Raw genomic sequence first — 27,447 nt, 5'->3', positions numbered from 1 at the left:
TGAAGCACTTTGTAACTTGATTTCTAGAGAGTGATATATGAATAAAATGTGTAATTTCCTTTGGAAAATTGATTTATTCCATTTCTTTCTCAATACTAAATATCTAAGCGTTGGTATGAAAACATATTGGAAATGTCCTAATATTTATTTTCCCAAGAAAATACTTTACAGTGTAGATTTCCAATGTCTTGATTCACAATCTGGTCATTGTCTCGTGGATCTCTAAATCCCTGATTTGCTCCAGACACTCTGGCTTCTTCCCATTATCTAGAAACATGTTTGTTAGGCTGAGCTACTCTTGGCACAACAAAGTCTCTAAATAAAAGGGAATTAAATTAAATAAAATAAAAGGGAAGGCCATAAATGCAGTGTATGTTCTGCATATAGGGAGGGGTGATCCCAAATAGTTTGTAGGTGTGTCAGCATATACAATTTCAGACTAGGTGTTACTGCTTTGCATCCTGACTACTGTTGTCAAATTGTTTGATAACAGATTATTTCTTCCTGCTCTTGTAAATAATCTGTCACTGGCAGTGAGAACGTATTTTGTAATCTATCTATATGTGCATTATAATATAAGGCATGATATGATGATTATCTCATCTAAAATGTAATAATATTGATTACTTTATCCCTTGGGTACACCTTTACCACTGTAAGGCAGTTCAAATCCTAAGAATATCTGTCTTTTTAATAAGCTGGCATAGATTTAAAAAGAAAAAAAAGTGATCTATCATTAGTATTTTTCACTTTCCAGCTGACGTCCCACAATTTTAGCCAGAATGTTTCAGAAGTCCAGCAACAATGAGAATATGTAATTTGTTCCATAAGGGATTTGGTGAAAAATCTTAGTATACATCTCCTGGAGGACTTTATCTAACCAAGGGCTGCAGAGGGAAGGAGATGATTCCAGTCACTCCAGGGTCAAAGGCCGGACACACCCTGCATGTGGGGCTCGGCTGTCACAGGGCAAACACTGGAACAATCACAACTGCTGGAAACTGATTAACTTCATGCAAACTGATGGGAGAAACTGGTTCTGCTTTTAACATGTCAAGCAGTTTGTTCTGCATTCACTGTTGTGAAAAGTGCAAATACAAACAACCAGGGACTCAACCTGTGTTGTAAAAATAAGCTGTCACTGAACCCAACCCAGTAGTCGCTGTACCACACCTTATTCACACACTTGCTGTTCAGAAAGTCTGCTGGAAGCAGTCTGTGGATTCACTTCCTCATTCTTGCATTGTGATTTCGATCACTTTATTTCCTTTTCCAGTTTGGTTTTGCTTCGCCACCATGCAAGTTCACAGCTCCGTCGTGCCATGCCTGTTGTTGTTTTTGTTCTGTTCTACAGCTGGTAAGTCACATTTAGCCTCCAGTTAATGACTCTGCTGACACACCAGCATTTATTCATTCATCAGAAAAAAAACGTTCGTTGTGCTTCAACGTTGCAGACTCCTACTTTGGCTACGGTTTGATCCGTTGCCAGTTCGATTCCAGGCGAGAGGTTGTTTATCTGGAGCAGCTCTACTTTAACAAAGTGTTTTTGGGCCAGTACAACAGCACGCTGGGACAATATGTGGGCTACACGGAGAGAACACGCAAAATTGCAGAGGAGCTTAACAAGAGCAAAGGGTTTCTGGAACAAGCCGCGAAGAATAAAAAGAAGTGTGAGGAGAACCGTGAGCTGATCTATGACATCTTCCTGACCCCAGGTGATTGTGCTGACAGCAGATTAAATAAATGTGTGATAATGCTTCAGGATACAACAGAAGAAAAGCCTTGAGGATAAAGTGTAATCTCCTACATACCTGAGTAAAACTGGCAATTTGCACTTTAAAATCTGAGCTGTATTGTTGCTGTTAGCTCTACTAACTTTAAATATTAACATAAGTAATTGATCTATTGTTTGATTTTGGAATTATGTTGTTAAAAGCTCTCTGGCGCCCCCCAGAGGATGATCGCTCTAAACTCCTGACAGCCACTGCACATATCATCTCAGTGTCCCTTTTTATGTATTTTTTTTATTCATCAAGGTCGTATTCTGAAACATTAAAAAATAAATCCTAGATGTTTCATGCTGTAAATACAAACATTATGCTGCATGCCAAGTAATTTTCGGATTTCTCATTGTAGTCGAGCCTTCGGTCACACTGAGGTCAGTTGAGGCGGCGAGCGCCACGCATCCAGGGATGCTTGTCTGCAGTGCCTATAACTTCTATCCCAAAAACATCAAGCTGACCTGGCTGAGGAACGGACACGAGGTGACCTCTGACGTGACGACGACCGAGGAGCTGTCCAACGGAAACTGGCTCTACCAAATCCACTCCCATTTGGAGGTCAAACCCTCACCGGGAGAGAAGATCTTCTGCAAGGTGGAGCACGCCAGCCTCATGCAGCCCAAGCTCTATGAATGGGGTAAGACAGTGAGCTGTCTTCATATTAGATTAGATAGATCTGTGTTTATAATATGCTGATTAATGTGATCAATGCGATTTCAGAATCGCTCACACCAGCAGACAGGAACAAGATTGCTGTGGGAACAGCGGGGCTTGTCCTCGGTCTGGTCTTTGTCCTTGGCGGATTCACTTTCTACAAGAAAAAAAACAAGGGTGAGACATAAGAACAAATTAACATCATAAACAGTCTCTTACATAAGCCACCTGCAGCTGGTATAAACACGTTTGTTAATTTGACATATAACTTTTCAACCCCCCAAAAAAACAAAACATGGCGGCCCTCTTAGAATCCTGCAGTGTGGGACTTGTCAAAATTAGATTTTTTGGGGGGGAGTTCTAAACTTTTTACCGTTTTTCTGTGAACCACATATTTGAAATGAATGTCCATTTATCATTAATCTTTCTGTTTGTGTTCTAGGCCACCAGCCGGTGCCCACAAGTCCAGGAACTCATTAAAGACTATGTATGAACTCAAATGTTCAAAATACGAGCAAAAGTATCCTCAGAGTAATTCAAGGTGAACGGCTCAGATTGGACTAAAGAAGTATTAAGAAGTAAAACTCAAAGTTCAGACGTCGGTGGATATGCTGGAAGGAATTCAAAGGTTGCAATATTTCCCCCTTTTTTGTTTTTAATTGTTTCACTTTGTATGCAAAGTGACATTCTCATTAAAGTCATGAGTATCTTTATTAAATATAAACCTTTTCTTCACATTTAATTAAAGTTACAAAACTTTTTTTGGGGATAGAAAAGTACAACCCTGTTTCCAAAAATGTTGGAAAAATGTGAATTGTGAAGCACTAGTAATATTTTAACAAAAATAATTAACTTGGAGAACAGTGTATTATATACATGACCTTCAAATGTGATGCACACAAGCGACATGAACTACACTCCATTATGAATGTAATGTTGATATATTGTGTCTTTGAATGTGTTAAAAAAGGTGAAAAAGTTGCACTGGGTGTTTTAATATAGCCTGTGAGTGGACGCGTGTTTGTAATCAGCTTTTGTAATTTATGTCATGAGAAGTCAAACATGTTGGGCTTTATAGTCATAAGTGGCTTGTCTTCATTTTGCCTGTTGTTAAAGTGAAGGTCTGATGTCTTCAGTGTTTTGTTGTTCATTAAAATATTTGTGCAAAGATTTCTGATGGTGAATCTGTAGCAAAAATATATGTGGTCATTCAGACAAGTTGGAATAATCTTTTGATGTCACATGTTTATGAGTCGTTGTTGATGATCAGTAGCAAGGGGACTGACTTTTACATTCTCATATTAACTCTGCATTACTCAACAGAGTCACGTTTGAGGATACACTGATATATATATATATATATATATATATATATATATATATATATATATATATATATATATATATATATATATATATATATATATATATATATATATATATATGTTTGATCATCTAAATACACAACAGGATTAACAAAAGTTGACCAGTGGACATTTTTTTCTTCATTAAAAATAACATGCATAATTTTTTTTGTGTGCAGATTTGTGTCATATTAGCATAAATCGAAGGACTCAATTCATAGTCAAGTTCTTTTTCACATCAGTAAGTGTGACGTGGAGAAAGGACAAGCTTTTTGATTCGCTGACTTTTTGATTGAGCTGATAAAGCTTCTTTATGAGTCCTGTTGGTGCTAATGTTTGAAGTTGGTAAATCAAATCCAATATATTGTCAACTTCAACAAAGCAAAGGCACCTAAAATCTAAAATTCTCACCCTTATCATATCTACTTCATAAACACAAGTTGGATTTTTATATATTGTGTGATATGCAGCTATTTAGTCGGTGCTCAAATAATCACATACAGTGTAGATACAGATAAAGAATCTGTGATTTTTTCACTTACAGTGGATAAGATGTGACCCACTTGTGGTTTTGCACTCCTACATGACGTGAATGTGTAATATTAGACGAGATAGTGGTGCTCAGCGGCAGCCTTTAATTATAAGACACAGATTGGACGCCACTGGCCTTGTTAACACAGAAAAAAAAAGATAGTGGGAGAGTGACTCATTAAAGCACAACCAGGGACAACAAATAGAGACTTTTTCTTTTTTGGGAGGTTGGGGCTGTTTGGGATTGCTCTTGTGTACGATGATTTATTTTTCTCTACTAAGTTGAGAAGTTGATTTGGGGATTCTGGAAAAGATCTGTGGTCACTTAATGGGCCTGAGGAGGATCTCTGTGATCTACAGTTGCAGATAAGACATAACAATGATGCTTTTAAAGGTTAAGGACGAGGATTATTGGTTGTGTCCAAATATCTAAATGGTAGAAAGCATCGACTTTCTTCCTTTCATCATCAAGTTTTTTTATTGTCATCTTAATGAGTCCAGTGAAAAGAATGATTTGGATGACCTATGCACATGTGTGCATATCTTTGAACTGAAACTCATCTGGAAGCTCCCTGACATTCTCAGAAAAAAAACAACCTGATGATTCTCCCTCTGTGAGGTGAAAGTTTGTGGTCAAACTGATTTGTCATACAAGTAAACATTTAGAAGTCATGCATGTCCCAATATTTATTGCTGACACAATTATATTGAGTTATAGACATTATATATAGAATTGTTTGAACTCATAGCTGAGTACAGAAGAAGTGATTTGCTCTTACAACAAGATATTTTCTACAATGATAGAAACACAACCATGTACAGTATATGATATATGATACACTACAGCCATAGGATTTCATATTTACCAAATGCATTATAAAAAGTGATGAGAAAATAATCACATGGGTGCATTAACAAACATGTGTGGGTATTTTTCCTCAATCTACTCCTATCTTGTAATCTCTGACATAATTTGACATTGCGGTTAATATTGCAAGCAAAGTAAACAAAAAAAACGCACAGTAATATTAAATAACCGATATATAGAACCTTCTCTTGCTAAAAATTGGCAAATGCACAGCCATAAAAACGAATCAAAGCATTATCCAGTGCCAAATGGATTAAGGTGAGGGTAATGCCTGTAAGACTGCGCGCAGGGGGGGGAAAACAACTCCTCTATAAGTCGCGCACGCTGCTACTGGTGCGCATGTGCGCTCTAAAATAAATAATGAGTCGCTTTGGCTTTTATTTCTTATTCATTTTCTTACTCATTAAATGCCCCAGTCTTATTCTCTTCGTGTGTTTTGCCGTTTATGTTTACATCCATTACCGGACGCGTTAGATGACGGACGCATCTTCTTGCTGTTTATAAAAAAAACAAACAAAAAAAACAAAAACGCCAGGGCTCCGCCGTCCTTGTCACTGCAGGTCTTCTTGGCGTCACGCTGACTGAGATGATGGACTGCGCCGTTCAGGAACAGGAGGTCGACCCACAGACCATCGTTACCCGGTCACCGGAGCAGACGCAGCGGTTACGTTACCTGATAAGATGCGCCAGATAAGAGAGTCGTATAAACACAGAAACTGGGAGGGAATGCCTTGACACACTTTGCTCACACCGACCGGCCGGACCGAAACTCACTCAGACTGGTAAGAATCAGACTTGTTTGTTCTTTTCTTTTAGGTTTGTTCTTATGTTTCTGTGCTGCGCCTGAATTTAACTTTAAACATTGACGGACATTAAATAGTTGTACATCCCTAATTCGGATGAGGTGCACTTGATGGAAATTGCTGACTTTAATTTGCTAATCAGAGTGAATGACTGTGATTTGTTTACCAGCTGAATTGTGTTGAGAAATCTGAATAGAATTGAATATCCATCATCCAATGTTTGAACAATTAGCATAATGAAGAGAGCACACATGGTGCCAGTTGACTGTGGGTGATGATAGGTCTGGACCGTAAAACAGTCCATCACAGAGTACACACTCATCCACTCATGCACAGGGAGAACTTGCAAACTCCACAAGGAAAGGCCTCAAAGCTGAATCTTCTAGTATGAACAGCCTGAGACGTAAGGTGGTAAACCTCCTTTTTTCCCCGTGATCTAAAAATACAGACCTCCAATTTCTACTGCAACGTTGACATGTTATCATGAAATGTGAAGCAAATACATTTCCAAATGTCTTTTTTTACGATACTGACAATTGTTTTGTCAGTCCAAAATAAGTGCTTGCGTTTCTTCAACAGTTCTCTGACAGCCGTCGCACCAATGGGTCTCTCACTGTCAGTGTGGTTGTTCGGTGGGGCAGCGGACATCCCCCCACCACCTCCGTCGGCTTTCAAACCCATGTCTGTCCCCACCTCCTCTCGTCTGGCCATCGCTCTGAGCTCCGCTCCCGTTTCCCCACCAGACCGCCGCTCACACTGGAGCTCAGTCCACTGCTCCCCGAACCTGTCCCTCTCGCGCTGCAGGCAGGAGGTGACGCGCTCCCCGGCGGAGCTCAGCAGCGACGGGGTGAGGGCGGAGGCGGGGGTGAGGAGCGGGCTTCACGTCTGGGAGGTGGTCTGGAGCCCCTGTCACAGGGGGAGCCACGCCGTCCTCGGTGTGTCAAAGCGGGACTGTCCCCTGCAGGCCTCGGGGTACGCCGTGCTGGTGGGGGGAGACTTGCAGTCCTGGGGTTGGGAACTCAAAACCAATCGGCTCTGGCACGGCGGCCAAACTCTGGAGGTTTACCCTGCAGAACAGGGGAGGAACCTCGCCGGGGTTTTGAAAGCACAACGCAGCACGGCACGAAACACGAAGAGGGTAGAAACACCTCTCCTCATTCCTGAGAGCATCCTGATGGTGCTAGATGCTGACGTAGGGACTCTGGGCTTTGTTGTGGATGGCTGCTTCCTGGGCGTGGCCTTTAAGGAGCTTCCCCGCGGAGTGGAGCTCTTCCCAGCCGTGAGCAGCGTGAGAGGAGGAGCCAACATTCGACTTCGCTACCTGACTGGTACAACGTGTGAGTATCGGAAGTTTACGTGGTAAAGTATATTAAGATACAGTAGAATGCAGTAAAAGAAACCGTGTTCTTGTCATTCTCAGGTGATCCCCCAGCCCTGACGGCGTTGTCTGGATTGTCTATTCGTCAGTGTTTAGGGCAGCGGTGGCAAACTGACAAGTTACCTCTGCCCCCTGTTCTCCAGCGCTACCTGCTTCCTCATCATTAAGGCGTTACACACACACACAGCAGTGAGAACAAAAGATACCGTTACCAATCACTTTATTAATCACAGCACTTTTTATCCAATCAGCTTCTTGTGCATTTTCTTCTTATGAAATGTATGTCAGTTAATGTGTTTTGTATTTAATGTTCAGTATATTTATTATTTCTAAGCTGTTAATATGAAACTAATATTTATATAGTGTATTTATATAATTTAAGAGTCGTTTGTAAACATGAAAAGTGAATTTCTAGAGTTGCCATATTGTTCTTGGATATGTAACGAGTGACTCAATTTGAATAAAAGTTGTTTGTATTTTTGCATTGAAAGATCGTTGTTGTTTTATAGTGTTTTTTTTGGACTTGGGACAAAATGTGCACAAAATGCATCATTAAGGTATAAAAAAAAAAATAGCACCTCCATAACTATTCAGAATTGCAGGGATGCCACTTTATATCAAAGCAACCTTAACCTGCAAGGCCTGCTGTGCCATTTGGGAGAGGATATAGGAATGTGCCTATAACTTCTCAAACAGCTTCTCATCTCCTTGTAATCTTGAACTTGAACCTTGAAAATCTCCTTGTACCACTGGTTAATAAACAGATACCTATATTCAACCCTTTGGAAAAGAACACATCTTATTGCGAGAAGAGACAGTACATTACAAATAAAGTTTGTTTGATTTGTTTGAAAATTTTTGCGAACATTTTTATTGATTTGTTCTGTGAACAAAGAAACCCCAGAATTAAGAATAGTAAGATATTAAGGATTGCAATTATTTATTATATATACCAAGCACAAATGCTTTGTTTTTTCCAAAGAGTAATATTTTAAGTTCTTATATATCTTCAATGTTTAATAATGACATGATGAATTATTTATTCCACTGTTATCATTGTTTGAATTGCAGGAATAACAATCTATTTTTGGTCTGTAGTCACATATAAGGTCATGACCGTTGCCATGACAACAGCTGAACGGGAAGAACGTGGTAGCACTTAGCGTTGTTAGCATGCCTCTCTGGAGAGGAAAACCTATTTAAATACAACTTCCCTTGTAACGAACTGAACTCAACTTATAGATTATAAGGCCATACGATACTATCAAAGGCTTTAACTCACCAGGCGAGCAGGTAAGTCAATTCTGATTAGGAAAATGTATACAACTATATTTGGCTAGTCTAAATTAGCTAAGTAGCTAATTAGCAACCAGGTACTTTCCTGATTAATACTAATTTATAGACGGAGGGACTTTTTCTTAGGGTAATTAATAACCTTAATAACCCTAACCCGTCTATGTGATTTCTTAGTGTGTTTAATCTTCATTCAGCTGTAGAGACTTTTAATAAGCTGTAGCAGCACACATTGAAAAAGGCCCAAGGAGCAATTCAAATCTCCCCAACTTGAACCTGACCAGGCTTTGTAGGTTTAATAAATTGAGCAGAAATATGTTGTTGGTTCTTGGTAGATCTGGGTCTTCATGGCAACAGCTCTTGAAAGTCATCCGGGAGGAGGAGGGATGATATTTGCCCCCCTTGGAATCGATGGAGATGCTGAGGAGACAGGAGACTCCCCTGTAGTAAGTTCATACGATGTCACTGACCAGCAGAGTTTTGAGTATTTCCAGCAGTGACACGCACATACGTGTTGTTTACTGTTCGTTACAGGTTTTGCTCAGTGTTTTAGCACAGCACGGACAGGTGGGCCTCTGCTTCTATGACAGTGGAGACTCGTCTTTGCACTACATGCTCGACACTCCTGATGACCTCGAGCTCCACCTGCTGGCCAGAGGTCAACACTTCACCTCTTCTGTCTGCTGGACGTCATTCCTCGTTTTTAAGACATTTTATCTCACTGGTTTATGTCCCTCTTTCTCCTTATTGTTTCATCCAGTCGTTCAAGAAGTGAGTCCCAATGTTATCGTCACTAGTGCAAAGCAGGAGCGCTGCATGACTCGTTATCTGCAAGAACTCGGTGAGCTCTGAGAGACAAAACAAAACAAAACAAAATCAGAATGTTAAAAATGTCTGAACTCGTTTTGTTTTGATGTTGTGTGGAACAAGGAGTTTCTGGGTCAAGGGAGTGAAGTGAGATGAGGGATGTTTCACACTCGAGCCAGTTTGTGTGATAAGACTGTGGATGTTACGCAGTGTTTTATGTAACCTCCACAGTTTGTGTGATAAGACTGTGGATGTTACACAGTGTTTTATGTAGCCTCCACTGAGTGCACCACAGTGACGTAACGAGATGCTCGGCCTCTCTGTTGTGTTTCAGGCTTGAATCCCGACTACAAACCAGAAGTGGTCACTTATCCATATGCTGACTTTGGTAAATCGGCATTCATCCATATTTTCCACGAGTCCTTCTCTGCATTTTTTTTTGGTATCAAAAAAAATCATATGACTTTGTTTTTCCCCAAAGGAAATAATGGTTTAATTCTGCATCTCCTTTTAAATGTTGCAGGTCTGGAGGTTGGTAAGCAGAGGCTTCTTTCTGCCCATGTGCCTTTCCTCCCTTCCAGCATTTCTGAGAGGGACAAGATGTCCTACCTCTCATCCTGCATCTCCTTTGACTCGCCCCTTATGGTTAGCCGGCTGTCCTCATATCGTCCTATCCATCACACGACTGAGCTGGTCATGTCCTGTCCATAACTCTCTCTCTCTCGCTCGCTCTCTTTCTCTCTCTCTCTCTCTCTCTCGCTCTCTCTCTCTCTCTCTCTCTCTCTCTCTCTCTCTCTCTCTCTCTCTCTCTCTCTCTCTCTCTCTCTCTCTCTCTCTCTCTCTCTCTCTCTGTGTGTATGCATGTGTGTGTGCACAATTTGGTTAGCTGAGGGCAGTGGGCGCTCTGCTAAAATGTCTGGACAGGAGGAGAGTGGGAGTGGAGCTGGAAGACAGCAGTGTTGGAGTTCCGATCCTGCAGTTCCACGCCTACACACTGTGAGACACACATTAATGTAACCACACACACACACACACACACACACAGAACTATGATCGCACATTTTCACTAATGAGGATCTTTGCAGAGTTTCTTCAATGAGGATTAGTCTTCTTTCTTTTTTTTTACTGCTCTTCTCAAGGCTACATGGGTTTTTAAATGTTTCAAACATGCCACAGTGGGAATGTATTTGTGGCACAGTGTTTTCATAGTATATCTACTGTTGTTTGAGTACCAGTAAACCAAACGTGCTTAATTTGATTCAGATTTTTTTTATGAATGAAAAATTGTGTCGTTTCTGTCCACTTTAGCAAAGGTGTGGTGTGCATTGACCAAGACACATACAGGTAAGTGGTCAAAGTCACATTTGTCCATCACTTGTCTCTGAAAATCAATGCAGATTCCCTGGTGATCTCAATTGTTTTACTGAGTAATTGAATCTATAGTGAAGCTGTTGAGTTCAGTTTTTTGATTTAAATCACATTGTATGTCCAACTTACTTCACTGTTTATTACACTTGTTCAAGTTTTGAATTCCAAATAGGTATTTTTTATAATGCATGGAGTGCTGTAAAATAGAACAAAAGTCTCCAGATCGAGAGGAGAAGGTTGTGTTGGTTTCAGTGTGCTGCAGATCTTCAAGTCGGAGCTCCACCCGTCAGTGTACAAGTTGCATTCGGGTGAAAAGGAAGGACTGAGTCTTTACGGTACGTGACTCAAAGTGACAAATCAAAACACTATTCACACGTGTTCTGCAGCTGCTCTCACAGACGCTGCTCGCTCTTTTTGTTAATCACAGGGATAATGAACCGCTGTCGATGCAAATTTGGCTCCAGACTCCTACGGTGAGACACCTCTTTATTCTCTGGAAACAAAAACTGAAGGGCCTGTTTTTAGTTTATCAACGGAAAGTTGTACATTCTTGTTGAAATAAAACATCGTCTTTTAGTCCCTCCTAAAAGAAACCCTTTAATTACCATAATTGCTCACAGGAAGTTCATCACTGAGAAACATTAAAACAGCATGGTCTGCGTGAGCCATGAAAGACAATGGTGCCACGTTAAAGTTATTATATACTTTAAACAAAAGAAAGTTAGTGCGCAGTATCAGGGTTAATAGTTGTGGATATAGTAGAAACATTTGGGAACTCTGGAAGCATTAAAACCAAAGGACAAAGCAACTCAAATTTAATCTTCAGGCAGGGTTTTGGTCAAACAATTAAAAAAAAAACTCCAGCAGGCACAAAGTCTGTCACATGATTTTCATGTTTGTTGTTTCATTGTTTGCTCCTCGAAAGACCAAATCAACTTCTCCTTCCGAGGCAATGCTTCATCTTTGTTTTTTAGCGTCAACAATAGTTTCAGAGATATGTTTTGCTCCTTGCTGTGTTTACCAACATTGTGTTATCTCAGCTACGTAGAAAAGTGCTTCATAAAAAAAACTCACTTCCTGCTGTGATCTTAAAGAGAAGTCTGCATTATTTGAATCAGTTGTGAGTAACGACCACCTCCTTCCGTCAGCCAGTGGTTTCTGCGGCCCACACAGGACTTGGAGGTGTTACACAGAAGACAAGAAGTTATACGCTTCTTTACGTCGCCGCGAAATTCCGACACCCTGAACGTCCTGCAGTCTTCCTTACGCAACATCAGAAACATACCAGTGATGCTTTTCCCCATTACTTTCATTTATTTATATCAATGAGCACTTATGGTACCTTGAAATAAACACATATGTTGCTGTTGCAGACTCTTCTGCGCCGTATGTCTCTCTCAAACACCAAAGTGACTGACTGGCAAAGTCTTTACAAGGTACGAGGTTTACGATACGGAGCTTTGTCTGTGCGAGGAAAGACTTAGTAAAAGATTGTGTGTTCACGTTCGTCAGACGGTGTGCAGTGCGGTGTGCATCAGGGACACGGTGCGGCACCTTCCACGGTCCATCCGGCTGTTCGGCGACATCGGCGACGGCTTCTCCGACGACCTCCACCACGTCGCCTCCCTCATCAGACAAGTCGTGAGCCCGGGGAACAGAAATCGCCAATCACCAATGCAGCGAACGTCCTCATTGGTGTCGGTGTTTCAGCTCATTCTCACCTCCGGCGTGCAGGTGGATTTTGAGAGCAGCCTCGCGGAGAACCGCCTCATCATCAAACCAGACGTGGATCCTGCCATTGATGAGAGTAGGTGCAAGTAGATCGCTTTTTTTTTTATATATATATTTTTTTAACGCCAGGTAAACCAAACCTGCTCTTTATCTTTCAGAGAAGAGGAGGATGATGGGGCTCTCGGCATTCCTGACAGATGTTGCCAGAAGAGAGCTTGAACATCTGGATGCTCGAATCCCATCTTGCTGTGTTATTTACATCCCGCTGGTCTGAGCTCAACTTCTACACCACTGCTAACTGCGCTTTGCCAGAAATACATTTTGAATAATTTCTCCGACACGTGCATGTAATGCGTCCCTCTCGTAGACCGTATGTAGCCTGTAACTCCACTTACATAAATGTCAAACTCTCCCTGCAGATTGGATTCCTGCTCTCTGTGCCTCGGCTTCCCGACATGGTGGAGAAAGAGCATTTTCAGATAGAAGGGCTTGATTTCATGGTTTGTTTATGACTTTGTTGAGGAAATTGCTCCCTTTGTGCTCGAGCGGTCTGCGTTCAATATTTATTTCTTTTTTCGTTTTTTTTTCCACGTTTGTGTGTTTGCGTGTGCTAGTTCTTGTCAGGAGACCGGCTGCACTACCGCAGCCAGAGAACCAGAGAGCTGGACGACCTCCTGGGAGACTTGCACTGCGATATCAGAGGTCTTGTGCCTGACAGATTTGCTCCCCGATTACTGTTCCTGATATTTTTAACGACAAGGTTGCGATGCTCAGGTTTCGCTCCCGATGATAAGCTTCCTGTTTCTCAGACATGGAGACGGCAGTAGTGACGCAGTTGCAAAACGCAATCCTTGAGAGAAGCGCCTCCCTTTATAAGGTTGGTGTTCATCACCGGCCGCGTCCTGGTTCCACTTTTCAAAACATGACTCCCACTCCGATGCAGTCAGTGTTGGCATGATAAGTGATTCTTTTGACGTGTGTAGGTGGATTTTGTTTTGATTATCTCCTTTGAAGCTGTCCATTTTGAATTATGAAACTGGTCTGGATTCTACGTTTCATGAATGCAGTGAACCTCGCCTCCTGCTGGGATTCTCCCTACTGCTTATATCACATGTTAGTGTTGTTTCTGAGGGCAGAATGAACATTCAGGTCAGATGATGCATTATTGTGTTTACACTATTCTTGCTCGAAGCTGCCGGAAAGCTGTTAGGCAGATTGCAACTTGCAACAAAAAAAGAAACCAACACACATACAAAGAGCTTTATTTGGGCTTAAGGTTGCAAACTTATTAAACATTTATGAAGCAACACCTCTTCCTCTCTCTCTTTTGAGAATTAAATGCCCACACTCACCCGACCTTGTTGTTTTATAGATTGCATAGTATGGAAAATGTTCAAAATTAACTTCTTTATGCTGCAGAGAAAAGTAACATTCCGCTACATTTCTAAACGCAATGTTCTTTGTGGCCAGTCGACTCACTATGTTCCCTTTTGGGTCAAATATAGTTAAATTGGCAGCTTCCATCTCAATATTCTTTGCGTGGTAAAAGCTCTCAGGAATGCATTTTTTTATTTGTTTTTATCAGATATCTTTCAAAGATGTTTGCTCTATTAATGACATCCAGCATAATAAAATTGTGTAGGTTGTGGAGCTTACTGCTGAGCTTGACTGTCTGATGGCCATGAGCAGCGCTTCCCTGGAGTACAGTTACACTTCACCCAAGCTGGCAAGCAACAGGAGCATCACAATCACACAGGGCAGGTGGGAGCTGAAATGGTGGACGGGAAACGTTTTAGTGAGTGACGGTGCTTTATTTTGGAATTTTGGCATTTTCAGGCACCCGCTGTTGGAGCTGTGCAGTCCAGTTTTTGTGGCCAATTCTTTCCAGAGTGCTGAGTCAGCGGGTAGAGTCAAGATCATCACTGGCCCTAATTCATCTGGCAAAAGCATATACCTCAAACAGGTAGGAGGAGCGCTTTCACAATGTTTAACACAGAAAATCATCATTTCGTTTTTTTTATTCCTATTTCATCAAGGAAAACGTATCTCACCAAACCAACAGTGAAGAAATAAACAGCACACAAATCTAATCCTGTATAAATGTAATTTTAAGAACTGCACAAATGTCTTTCTGAAATTCCGTACGTTCTCTTGACACTCTGCCTCGTACTCTGATTTTGGAAAGGTGGGCCTGATCGTCTTCATGGCTCTGATCGGCTCCGACGTGCCGGCGAAGGAGGCGGAGATCGGTCTGGTTGACGGCATCTTCACCCGCATGCAGAGCAGAGAGTCCGTGTCTGTGGGCATCAGCACCTTCATGATAGACCTCAACCAGGTGTCTCGCACTGGCACACATGCATGGATTTCTGCTCACCACACTCCCCCTCTCCACCTGCCTACGCTTTATTATAACACACACACACAATCAAACAATGTAAGGTCTAACAGTTTTGTGTCTCTTAATTCTCCAGATGGCGCAGGCTCTCAACAGCAGTTCTGGGAACTCATTAGTTCTCATTGATGAATTTGGAAAAGGAACCAACACAGTAAGAAACTTTGCATGTACATAACAAGGGCACACGGTGCAGTTCCAGTGATTCACTTCAAACCAGTCACAGCCGATTATTCACTTTTGAGACGCGACACAAGCAGATCCTCACTTCACCTCGGCGTGTGTCGCGCATTAGCAGAAAAAAACACCAGCAGCTGTTTAGATATGCAGATATAGACGCGTCAGCATCTCCCTCCTACAGACAGTTTTTTGGAGCCGATTAAAAAGAGTTCACTTGATGGCTTCTTTATATAAACGTCTGTACTTCTGATGCTCGGAACAAACTGGTACATAACCGTTAAACATGAAGTAGCCCAGATTAGATTACTTTTCTGACAGCTCAGAGATTAGTGTCTGAGACTATAAAGAACCAGCCTGATAGGGAATAGACTTAAGATCTTCCTCAAGACCTATTTTGACTCAAACCTTCCATCGTATTCTCATAGCAACACAAAGAGGAAAGTTTTTTGTAGAAGAAGTAATGCATTAAATCAACTAACAAGTTTAACAATGAGCCAATAATACTGTATTGTATAACTTTTTTTTAACTTAGAATTGTAGACAGGGTTGAGAATGACCTTGCTTCACAAAACATGTAAGTGTCAGACTATTTATCTATTTGCCACATCTTAAAACCGGAGGCCTGACCTTCGCTTTTTGTGGCGAGAACAAAGCTGATGTTGATTTCAAGATTGGATCGAGTGAACGTGTCCAATCACTCATCTGTTATTGTGTCGTTTAACACACTCATCTCCCAACACTGTATATTTGTTGTAGTGTAATAGTTTTATGTCGGCTGCTTACTTTCTTGAAGATGTTTTACACTGGCAGACAATACAACAAAAACATTAGCTTTTAATTACTTGAATTAAAAGTTTCATTGTTGTTTTTTTTGGTGATCCAATCAACAAACAAATACTGTACTTGAGGATTACTTACAGAGAGAGTATAATTTTTTTGAATGGTGAATAAACATTTACATGATTAATGAGTACTGTAATATTGGGCCTACTTCAGCATTTATTAGATTATGATGGTTGTGAGTAAACACCGTTCAAAGTCACAGAAGGAGAGTCTGTTTGTCATTCGAACAAAGCGAGAGGAATCCATCTGGGAGGTGAAGACCGACTCCTCGTGACTAATAGGCACAATCAGCCTTGACTTGTTTGTCCACGGCGGCAACTCAATGTCAGACGTTCAATGCTTTCTGTTGAACGGCTTAGCCTCAATTAAGACAAAAGATTTTAGCAGAGAGCAGCTCCAATCCCAGATCACAAACAAAGCTAATGACATAACCTCCCCTTTATAGGTGGACGGATTGTCTTTACTGGCCGCGTCGATTTCCGTCTGGCTGAGGAAGGCTCTTGTGGATTGTCCTCACGTGCTGCTGGCTACCAACTTCCACAGCGTGCTGCAGCTGGGCCTGCTGCCGTCCTCCAGCCTTCTGTCTCTCCTGGTAAATGATGCGTACTATCTGGGCCGGAACAGTGCTGAGATGCAGCCTGAGGTGTTTGGTGTGAATGTTCGGTGAGGTTTAATGACGGTAAACCCACGTGCCGCCGAGCAACGTTTGACAGCCGACGCCTGAAAAATGAGCCGCCAGTTAATGAGCCTCTGCTGCAACATCGTGCTCCCCCCCCCCGTTGCGTTAGACCCTGGAGACGGCGGTGGACGGAGACGAGTTAGTGTTTCTGTACCAGCTGAAGGAGGGCATCTGCCAGTCCAGCTACGCTGCCAACGTGGCCACTTTGGCCGGCCTGCCGAGTCGCCTTGTACGGAGGGGAGTCGAGGTAAACATACGCACGCGCACACAATTCTTCACGCACTGGCTTCTGACGGCCGGACTGACAGGCCACTTCGTGTGTGTTCAGGTGTCGGAGCTGTACAGAACAGGCAGGCCCATCAAACGCACTGACAGAGCTTCTTCTGATGAGCAGACAGTGAGGTTGGTCTCATGACGACACAGAACCACTGCAAAAACACACAAGTAGTGGGAAACACATGTATATATGTGTGTGTGTGTGTGTGTGTGTGTGTGTGTGTGTGTGTGTGTGTGTGTGTGTGTGTGTGTGTGTGTGTGTGTGTGTGTGTGTGTGTGTGTGTGTGTGCAGGTGCAGGTCTGTGGTGGAGAGGTTCCTGAGCTTAGACCTGGAGGACAAAGATTTGGATCTGCAAAGTTTCATGCAAGATGAACTCCTGCCCTCTTCTGGAGGCCCCGCAAACAACAGCTAATCTCCCCTCCTGCCGCCAATGTCGTTTCAGTTTGCTCGCGTTCGTTTCACGAAGTGTGCAGAATACACAGACGACAGCAGAGTTACAGTCACGTATTTATTATCCTACACATGCAGCAATAAGTTATATTGTAGCAAAGACACTGGTTTAAACGTTTCAAAATATTCATGGTTACAAAAACAACTGAATTGATGTAATCTGTTAACAAATCATATTATACATTACAATATTGTATTATTGCTTAATCATCTACTGTTTTTTTTATTTTTTCCCTCATTAGTGCAAAAGTTGTGTGAAGCTGGCAATCTTTCTGAACCATATGGTCAAAGTCCCTTCAGCATCCCCTTCACCATGTTTCTTTGACAACAATAGATGAATGTTTGCTCCCTACGATCCCGCTGAGGCTCCAACGAGGTTCCAGCTCGTTAGAAAAGCCACGGTGAGATATAACAACGTGCATGTAGGGGGTTTGTGTGCGGAGTTGCAGAAGGGCGTGTCGCAGCAGTGTTTGGTCATGACGAAGACGGTGTTGTTCGCGAAGAGCTCCACGGTGGTCTCTTCGTTGCATTCCTCTACTTTCACACATCCCAGGGTCTTTACGTCCAGAACGTCCGCTGGCGACAGAAGATAATTAGTGTCTGTGTGTGTTGAGTAGGAGACGTTTTCAAAACCCAACCCCCCAAAGAAATCCTTTCACACTCCCCCCCCCCCCGCACTGCTCACATTTATGCAGATTCTCAGCGAACGGCGACTTGTCTTACACACCTGCCCTCCCCCGGCCCGTGAAGCAGCGCTCTCCCAGGCTGCAGTTGGTTTCAGTGGTGTAGCAGGCGTCCCAGAAGCCCAGGTCACAGCGGAAACACTGCAAGTACTCCCGCTCTTCTTCAAGGCCAACCGACTCCATCAGCTGCTCCTCTTCCTCTCCTGGACCCAAACAGCACCACACACACACACACACTGGTTTTTAAGAATGACGTCAAGTTAAGACGCCAAACTGAGGAATACGATATCAGATGATAGATAACAGGACTAAAAAGCCTGCATGGCAAACAATCAAAATCTTCAGCTCCAAATTAAAAAAATGATGAAGAACTTATTTAAACCTTGGAGGGTTGAGGCGATGACCTCATGTTTGAGCACACCAGGCCAGACTCATGAGCATTCTGCTGAGACACTCCAGCATCTCAGAAATGTTTTGTTTATTCTGCAGCAGTCTGGAATTCGTGTTTCGTCAGAGTGGACGGCTTGAATTGTTCAGCAAGCGCTCCTAAGTCTCGGGGCAGTGTCGTGTTTTTACTTAGCAGGGAGATACTGGAATTACTAGAGAACGGTGGTTGTTAAAAACCTTGTGCAGGGAGAGGACAAGCAATTGGTTGTTCACACTCTTGTCTTGCTGTTCAGAACGACACAGTGTGTGTAACAGAAGATCTGGGAAGACGCTGCAGCCAAATACCAGACATGTCGGAACAAATTTGGTTGGAAATGATCGATTATAATCTATGATTAACAACATAGTATTGGATGTTCGGGTTTTGGCGCCGGCGTCCATGCTGCTGTTGGCTCTTGTCGATAAAAGGGACTAAGCTCTTCCTTGCATCCGTAAGATGTTTGTCAGTGGCTCTCACAATCCTGATCCCTCTTCATCTCGTTAGCTAATGCCAGCTCAGGTAAAGGGGCACACAAAACTGTGATGAGGTGGAGTTCAACATGAGGAAAGCCACGAGGCAATAATAAAAACGTTAGGGAAGGACCGACGTAAGTTATATGGCAGTTCAGCAAAAGTGCAATAAATACTTCCTTAACCCTTGTGTGGCGTTCAAAAAAACTTCCTTATGTGGCGTTAGTGGCTGTTTTCAGCCACTAACTTTGACAGCCGTAAAATTATATCAGAAGAATATTTTTTTCAACTTTTTTTTGCATAAATCTGTTAATCAACCTCAGTCCTGATCAAAACTACCAATTTTTTTTTTAAAAATAGTAAAAATTAACCCTTTAAATGCCCAGTAAGAAGATGAAGTCACTGATTTTGGGAGGGGAAAAACACAAAATTACCTCTTTTCAATATAATAAATGATCAGAAACAAGAAATGTATTACATGTTATCACGGTCTTGGATATGTCAAAGATTAGTAATGCAACTGACTTTGAAGCATATTTAGTTTTTGTGCAGCATCAGCTTTTCCAAAAAACTCCCTTATGTGGCGTTGGTGGCTGTTTTCATCCACTAACTTTGACTGCTGTAAAAATATATTGGCAAAAAAATTTTGGAAATTTTTTTTGCATAAATCTGTTAATCAACCTCAGTCCTAATCAAAACTACCAAATTTATTTTTAAAAATAGTAAAAATTAACCCTTTAAATGCCAATTTAGAAAAGAAAGGCACTGATATGGGAAAAATACACGCATTATTATCTATTTTTTATATAAAATGTGATCGGACATCGGAATTCTTTTACATGTTATTACAGTCTTGGCTATGTCAAGGGTTAGTAATGTAATTATCTTTAAAGCATATTTAGTTTTTGTGCAAAATCAGATTTTCAAAAAAACTTCCTTATGTGGCGTTGGTGGCTGTTTTCATCCACTAACTTTGACCCCTATATAAATATATCAGATAAATATTTCTTCAAAAATTTTTTGCATAAATCTGTTAATCAACTTCAGTCCTGCTCAAAACTACCAAATATTAAAATAAATAAATTCAAAATTAACCCTTTAAATGCCCATTTAGAAGATGAAGGCACTGAAATGGGAAAAAATACACACAAAATGACTCATTTTCAATATAAAATGTGATCGGATATTGGATCTTTTTTACATGTTATTATAGTCTTGGCTATGTCAAAGATTAGTAATGTAATTATCTTTAAAGCATATTTAGTTTTTGTGCAAAATCAGATTTTCAAAAAAACTCCCTTATGTGGCGTTGGTGGCTGTTTTCATCCACTAACTTTGACCCCTATATAAATATATCAGATAAATATTTCTTCAACATTTTTTTGCATAAATCTGTTAATCAACTTCAGTCCTGCTCAAAACTACCAAATATTAAAAAAAATAAATTCAAAATTAACCCTTTAAATGCCCATTTAGAAGATGAAGGCACTGAAATGGGAAAAGATACACACAAAATGACTCATTTTCAATATAAAATGTGATCGGATATTGGATCTTTTTTACATGTTATTACAGTCTTGGCTATGTCAAAGATTAGTAATGTAATTATCTTTAAAGCATATTTAGTTTTTGTGCAAAATCTGATTTTCCAAAAAACTTCCTTATGTGGCGTTGGTGGCTGTTTTCATCCACTCACTTTACAGCTGTAAAAATACATCAGATAAATATTTTTTTTCCATTTTTTTTGCATAAATCTGTTAATCAACTTCAGTCCTGATCAAAACTACCAAAAATTATTATGTTTTTTTAAATGAACCATTTAAATACCAATTTAGAAGATAAAGGCACTGATATGGGAAAAATACACACAAAATCACCCATTGTCTGTGTGTCTGTGTGTGTGTGTGTGTGTGTGTGTGTGTGTGTGTGTGTGTGTGTGTGTGTGTGTGTGTGTGTGTGTGTGTGTGTGTGTGTGTGTGTGTGTGTGTGTGTGTGTGTGTGTGTGTGTGTGTGACCTTTGTGCACTGACCTTGATATAGCTAAAAAATGTAAACATGCACCCAAGTTCTCGGAGCTACACAGAGTCTACATAGAGTAAACAAAAACAAAGTGCTGGCCAGGTGGCCTTTTCATCTTGAGAAGAGGTCCCTTGGCACTCAGATTTCACAGAGTTGACCTGGGCCAAACATAAACATAAACAAGGTAAGTCTATTTCAGCACGTGCATAAGTTCTGCTGGCCATTTGCTAGTGAGAAGAGCAGGAGAAACATGAAGAGGAAATTCAGTGCAAGAGAGGCCCTGGATCTTATAATGGAGAGTGAAGAGTCATCCTCCTCAGACACCACCACCTCAGGAGAGTCCGATGCTGACTTTGCTCCACCCTCGACTTTTTTTACCACCTACCCACTTGCCCAGGAGCTCCTGAAGAGGAAATTGGCCTTGGTTGGAACTGTGAGAAAGAACAAGCCGGAGCTGCCACCCAACCTTGTGCAGGTGAAAGGTGGAGCTGCTCTCTCCTCCGTGTCTGGCTTCACCAAGAACACCACAGTTGTGAGCTATGTTCTGAAACAAGGCAGAAATGCCATCCTGCTGAGCACAAGACACCAGGAGCCAGCGCTGACGGAGGCTCAAAGCAGAAGCCAGAGATTGTCGTCGCCTACAACCGCTGCAAAGACGGGGTTGACAATCAAGATAAGGTATGTGCCAATACATATTTACCACATGCATCCTATTGCTGTTAGCTTTCTACTGAATTTCTGTGCTTGTAAAAGATATATATTTTTTATTTTTGATGAAGTTTCCATATGCCATGTGCAGCTATTTCCCGTTTTGAAATCAGGACTTATTGTTTTCTTCTTCGATTATCTTTTTAGCTTGTCGGCACCTACAGCGTCAAAAGGAAGACCAATCGGTGGCCCCAGGCGTCATTGTTCAACATAGTTGAGGTCTCAGCCTATTGCATTGGTTATCTTCCTGGCGGTGGATCCCTCGTGGAATGAGGGAAAACACTACAAGTAGAGGCTTTTCTTAGAAGAGCTGGGCAACGCTCTGGTGTCTCCAGCAGTGTTGAGGAGAGAGCATCTTCCTCGAGCAGCAGTTACTGCCGCACTGGTGAGAAATGCAGGTTGCTGCAGCTGCCCCAGCAGAACCAGAAGAAGAGCCAGAGCCATCAGCAGCCACCAGCAGGTCAGGAGGGAAGAGGGGGGCCTGCATCTTGTGCAAAGGGTGAAAAAGAAGTGGACACATGCAGCCGTTGTGGAGGGCACACATGCAAAGTGCACCAGATCACATGCTGCAAGTCCTGCTGGAAGGACTGAATCCCTGCTGCTGCACAAAAGTTCATAATGTTTGTAATGTAAGATAAAAAAAATAAAGAATCTCCTATGTTCAATCACTTTATATTGAAAATGGGTAATTTCACGTGTATTTTTCCCATATCCGTGACTTTATCTTCTAAATTGGCATTTAAAAGGTTAATTTAAAAAAAGTAATACTTTTTGGTATCAGGACTGAGGTTTATTAACAGATTTATGTAAAAAAATCGGAAAAAAAATATTTATCTGATATGTTTTTACAGCTGTAAAATGAGTGGATGAAAACAGCCACCAACGCCACAACAGGGAGTTTTTTTTTTAAACTGATTTTGCACAAAAACTAAATATGCTTCAAAGATAATTACATTACTAACCTTTGACATATCCAAGACTGTAATAACATGTAAAAAGAATCCAATATCCGATCACATTTTATTTTGAAAATGAGTCATTTTGTGTGTATTTTTTCCCATTTCAGTGCCTTCATCTTCTAAATGGGCATTTAAAGGGTTCATTTTTAATTTTTTTTTTTAATATTTGGTAGTTTTGATCAGGACTGAAGTTGATTAACAGATTTATGTGAAAAAATTTTGAAGAAATATTTATCTGATATATTTTTACAGGGGTCAAAGTTAGTGGATGAAAACAGCCACCAACGCCACATAAGGAAGTTTTTTTGCCGACAGTGCATTATTGACCGAGGGAAAAATTTAAAATCAAATTTTTAAATTGCATGTAAAAGTAAGCTTCCTCAGCAAAAATCATGCCATTTGAGCCAATACAGTGAAAGTTATAGTCAAATTAAGAGGAAAAATTACTCCAAGTGGACGTTTTTTCCCCCAATGCCACACAAGGGTTAATAAGGGCAATATTATTATTATATTAGGTGATTTCAGCTGTACAGTAATTTTGGAAGATTTAAAATGGCATGTGACACTGTTGTGTTGAGTGTCTGAACATTTTGTGCACCCTGTTATATTAAAGAGGCTGGACTGAATTACATCCTCCAGAGGAACCATAAAGTTAAATCAACACCTCTTAAAACCAGTTCTAAAAATGCTTCAGCAGTTGTTGAATCGTCACGAAGGCTGGATTTATTGTCGAACAGCAGCATTTCTACCCGTCGCTGCTTTGAGCAAAGTTTCCAGATGCGAAGGTTTGTCTATTTTTTTCTTTGCCTTTTAGGACAGTGAATTGGAATACAAATAAAGGAAAGTGATAAAATACTCCACAGGTGAATCAAGTGAACAAATTACTACCCCCCAAAAAAAGCATTAAAGAACTTGTTTTCCAGAAGTCTGTATTGAAAAATGTCGAGTTCTTTAATAAGATTTATCATGAAAGCATGACCATCAACAAAAATGAATGATGTAAAAGTTGAATCTTTTGCAAATCGATGCCGCTGTTCTTATACTACACGTGATTAAATGAGAAACTGGGTGAAGATATGAACCGGTAAGAGAAATCAGAAGCATGGTTTCTATGGCCTTGCGGCCCAGCTGGTTGGCTCCTGAGTTAAAATGCAGTTGTGCTGCTGGTGCGAGACGGAATAATACATTGAACATTGATCTGCTTACCCTCGTGCAGATGTGAGCATCGCGATGGCCAAAAAACACAATAGTGGTCGCCTCATGTTGAGCGGGATGCCTCTTCCATTTACTCCACGGTGAGGAGTGATGGGAATGTCCGGAAGCTCGGCTTCAATTGGATTAGTAAGGGATGCACCTGCCACTTGGCTGACTGACACCAACCACAGCCACGGTAGGGTTTTGGTCGGGTAAAGGAGTGTGACCCTCTTTAAAGGTCAGGAAATTATCAGCTCAGTTCATTGCTTTAACACAGAATACGGTGTTTCTAATAACTGAATGTCAAATTGGTCCTCAGCTGAATGTGATGTGAGGACGTCCCCCACCTTTTAATTTTTTGCTTTTACAGGTCATGTTCACTATACGAACTGGCATCCTGAGTTTGTTGATCCTCACATCCTTTTTCACTAAAGCCAAAAAAAATGTTGATCAGGGGTTCTCTCCTCTCTTTCCTTCTCTCTCTCTCTCTCTCTCTCTCCTCCTTCTCTCTATCCCTGTCTTAAGGAACAGCAGAGAAATTGCATGTGTCCTGAGTCAGCGCGGGTTAAGCTGCTTATGCCCTCCTGTCCGTCTGCTCAGATATGTATCAATATACACACACACACACACACGCGGTGCAGAGGAGGGGAATTCCATTTGGTTTTATTTCAAAGCAGCATAAAACCCGCAATGTGGATTTATGTAACACGGCACGCAAAACACACACACACACACACACGAACACAGATTGTAGACATGAGAAGATTTCTTGAATCCTGAGTTGGCGTACGGAGGTTTATCTGCATACAAAGGGGTTTAAAATGACTCTCTCTTCATCGGTTTAGCTTCCGATTCAACAAGATTCCACTTCTAAATGTGATCCGTCGTCAGGCTTGGCACGTGAGAAATCAAAGTTTATGTTTGCTCCATATATGTGAAGAAAGGGGACAAAAATTATTCATGCAGCTGACGGCGCAATGATTAAAAATTTATATGCAACAGTTATGATAAATATTAATCATCTTTTGTCGGGTTTTTTTTAGTTTTTTTTTACGATCAACAAGGCCACAAGTCTGGCAGCCAAGCATCTATAAATGTTAAGATGTGCTGCTTTGTTTTGGTCTACGCGGGGGAAATGTAATAAATGTAAGTTTCCGGCTTGCAAAAAAAAAAAAAAAAGCAACAGCCTGGGCTCCGGGGAGGTGTGATGTTATATACCCTTAATGGATTGTGGATTTAATCGCAGGATTGTCGAGGACTCTAATAAAGCGAGCACGTGAGTGGAGATCAGTATAACAACAATGACAACATGGAGATTGATTGGTATAAGCATCCCCCCCCCCCCCCCTGTGCAAATGTAAACACGAGAGCGGCTCACAGCTGAGAGGGACTGCGAGAGAGAGGAGGGAGCTGCTTTTCTGAGCAATACGTGCGAAGGAGGATTCTTCCAGCGTGGTGCAAGATTCAGACACATCTCTCCAACTCATCACCCCCCCCCCCCCCCCCGAATCCACCAATGCTACTGAAATATACATTCACCATCTTAAAACGCTGGGCGTGTTGGCGAGAGACAGATGGCTGCTAGTTTCTGCAGAGTGAAACGTGTTATTCTGCAAGTGATTGTGCGCCGTTGGTCTCAGCCGTCATCTGGATGGCGGTATCCCAGCATGGGCCCGAACAACAAGGAAATACTCAGCAGTCCTGAACATCCCATAAAAGAAAAAAAAAAAAAAAAAACCTTCAGACTGATCCCCTGTGTAATTAGAGAGCGAGGGAGAAAACGCTGGCGATAATTAAAAAATAAAAATTCCCCAACCCTCCTCCACCCTCCACGAAATTTTCCCCTCTGTTCAAAAGCAGGCTCACTTGGCTTAATTGTACCTGCTAACATTTTTGTTTTCACCCCGCATTGGGTTTTTTTTTTTGGCCTATTTTCAGGATTGCGCAGCTCCGCAAAGAAGCCAAGGATTATAAAATGGAGGAAGGAGTATTTGACTAAAGCGTAGGAATCCGATGATGAAGCGGAGAAGCGATGAAAGGTCGTTGATGGTGGGAGAGTGAGGCTTCAATTACTCAACTCGCTGGAACCACGTCAGGAACGTCTCAGAGCAGGCTTTTGTGTGTGTGTGTGTGTGTGTGTGTGTGTGTGTGTGTGTGTGTGTGTGTGTGTGTGTGTGTGTGTGTGTGTGTGTGTGTGTGTGTGTGTGTGTGTGTGTGTGTGTGTGTAAAGTCGATGCTCTTTTCCGTTTCTCTTGTAGAATCCGATTGAAGTTCTTTAGGATCTCGCCTCATCACACAGGAGAGAACAGAGTAAAAGAAACTGAACAGCTGACATGGAGAGATTTTTTTTTTTTTTTAAAGTTGAATTACAGTTAAAAAGGAATAGATGTTGCCTGTGTTGAGAGCAGCAGCTGGTATTTATAGCGTGGCTGTAGGTGTCGAGTGAGAGGAGTGTGGCCTTATGCGCTTCTCTTGTTTATACCGGAACACAATTTTTTCCTCAGATAAAGAGTAGATTATGGCCATGTGTGAGATTAGATCAAGACTCATTTGAGACCTAATCTGGTTCATCCTCTTAACTGAACCTCTTCAGTAAATAAAAGTGGAGCTCTGCAGTGAAGATGTGTGTGTGCGAGGGAGTGTGTGTCCACCTCCCAGTATGGTACCCAAATAACTTTTCAGCAAACCTTCTTCACGTCCAAATATGGTCAAACTTGTAGTGGCTTTAGGGATTTTTTTTTCTTCTTCAAGCTGCGGTCAAGTTGAAAGACAACAACGGGGCGAGTGGACTTGAAACAGTGGAGCTCTGATCTTTCAAAAACGCGAGTGAGTCAGAGAGCGATGTAGGACAAAAACACCCTTCACAGTGTGACTCAGAGCAACTGCGCCACTCAGAGGCACTAAAACATACCGACAAACATCCCGTGTGTGTTTACTGACGACTGCATAGTCTGGTGTCTGCATGGCCAAACTTTAAAGTCGGTCCCATCGTGCATATTTTATGAGACGGCGGAAGTGGAGACCCCCTGCTGGGGGGGGGGGGGGGGGGGGGGGTTGGACAGTCAGTGTTGAGGCTGTGCAGGAGGGTCTGTCCATATGTTGAAGTTGATTTCGCTCGAGTTGCAGGAGTCCGAGTAAACGGAGGAGCGGGAGACGGACAAGCAGGGCGAGGGAGGGTGAGGACTGGGCTCCTGGTGGTGCAGGACCCGGGCCAGCAGCGTTGACCGTCCCTCCTTGTCTTCGTCCTTTCTCGCCATTCCGTCCTTGCGTTGACCCCCGGCATCGGTCGGAGGCGGCGGCGGCAGGTCGTGCGACTTTGATCCGGGCAGGGGATGAGGGAGTGGAGGGTCCGAGAGGGGGAGCACGTGGGCTTTGGCCACGGCCCAGGTCTCCGGTGCCCCTGGTCCCCCTGATCCCCCTGGTCCCCCTGGTCCTCCTGGCAGCTGAGGCTGGGCTGATCCTGGGAGTCCTCCCAGCAGCTTCCCCCCTTCAGGTCCTCCAGGTCGTCGTCGCCCTCCCGTTGCCGGACCTCGCGGTCCCGGTTCTCGTACAGCAGCGTGGCCGCGCAGATGAAGATGAAGAGGCCCAC

At 42.1% G+C, this 27,447-nt stretch overlaps 3 protein-coding genes across 3 annotated transcripts; all 3 read left to right on the top strand.

Moving 5' to 3' along the window:
• Positions 1-1,296: 1,296 nt before the first annotated feature.
• Positions 1,297-3,000, top strand: LOC308133827 (H-2 class II histocompatibility antigen, E-S beta chain-like; the record flags this gene model as incomplete). Its single annotated transcript, XM_080501339.1, has 5 exons — positions 1,297-1,357; positions 1,455-1,715; positions 2,137-2,418; positions 2,502-2,612; positions 2,878-3,000. 5 exons carry the CDS (start codon positions 1,297-1,299, stop codon positions 2,913-2,915), a joined length of 753 nt encoding a protein of 250 aa, XP_080357465.1. The 3' UTR covers positions 2,916-3,000.
• Positions 3,001-6,602: 3,602 nt separating this feature from the next.
• LOC308134094 (SPRY domain-containing SOCS box protein 2) lies at positions 6,603-7,546 on the top strand (the record flags this gene model as incomplete). Its single annotated transcript, XM_080501714.1, has 2 exons — positions 6,603-7,338; positions 7,422-7,546. The coding sequence occupies 2 exons, from the start codon at positions 6,603-6,605 to the stop codon at positions 7,544-7,546; spliced, it is 861 nt and encodes a 286-aa protein (XP_080357840.1).
• Positions 7,547-9,019: 1,473 nt separating this feature from the next.
• On the top strand, positions 9,020-17,361 carry msh5 (mutS homolog 5; the record flags this gene model as incomplete). The annotated part of the gene is made up of 25 exons (XM_080501337.1): positions 9,020-9,118; positions 9,207-9,330; positions 9,433-9,513; positions 9,814-9,867; positions 10,003-10,124; positions 10,366-10,475; positions 10,788-10,823; positions 11,100-11,182; positions 11,275-11,320; positions 11,996-12,134; positions 12,221-12,283; positions 12,360-12,488; positions 12,582-12,654; positions 12,737-12,846; positions 12,998-13,078; positions 13,193-13,280; positions 13,388-13,455; positions 14,221-14,339; positions 14,415-14,541; positions 14,764-14,913; positions 15,050-15,124; positions 16,439-16,585; positions 16,782-16,919; positions 17,001-17,074; positions 17,241-17,361. The coding sequence occupies 25 exons, from the start codon at positions 9,020-9,022 to the stop codon at positions 17,359-17,361; spliced, it is 2,457 nt and encodes an 818-aa protein (XP_080357463.1).
• Between the last annotated feature and the right edge of the window lie 10,086 nt (positions 17,362-27,447).

This window comes from Blennius ocellaris, assembly GCF_963422515.1.
Source record: "Blennius ocellaris genome assembly, chromosome: 8".
Classification (NCBI taxonomy): domain Eukaryota; kingdom Metazoa; phylum Chordata; class Actinopteri; order Blenniiformes; family Blenniidae; genus Blennius; species Blennius ocellaris.
The sequence above is the reverse complement of the archived record's forward strand: the minus strand, read 5'-3'. Positions and strand labels throughout refer to the sequence as shown.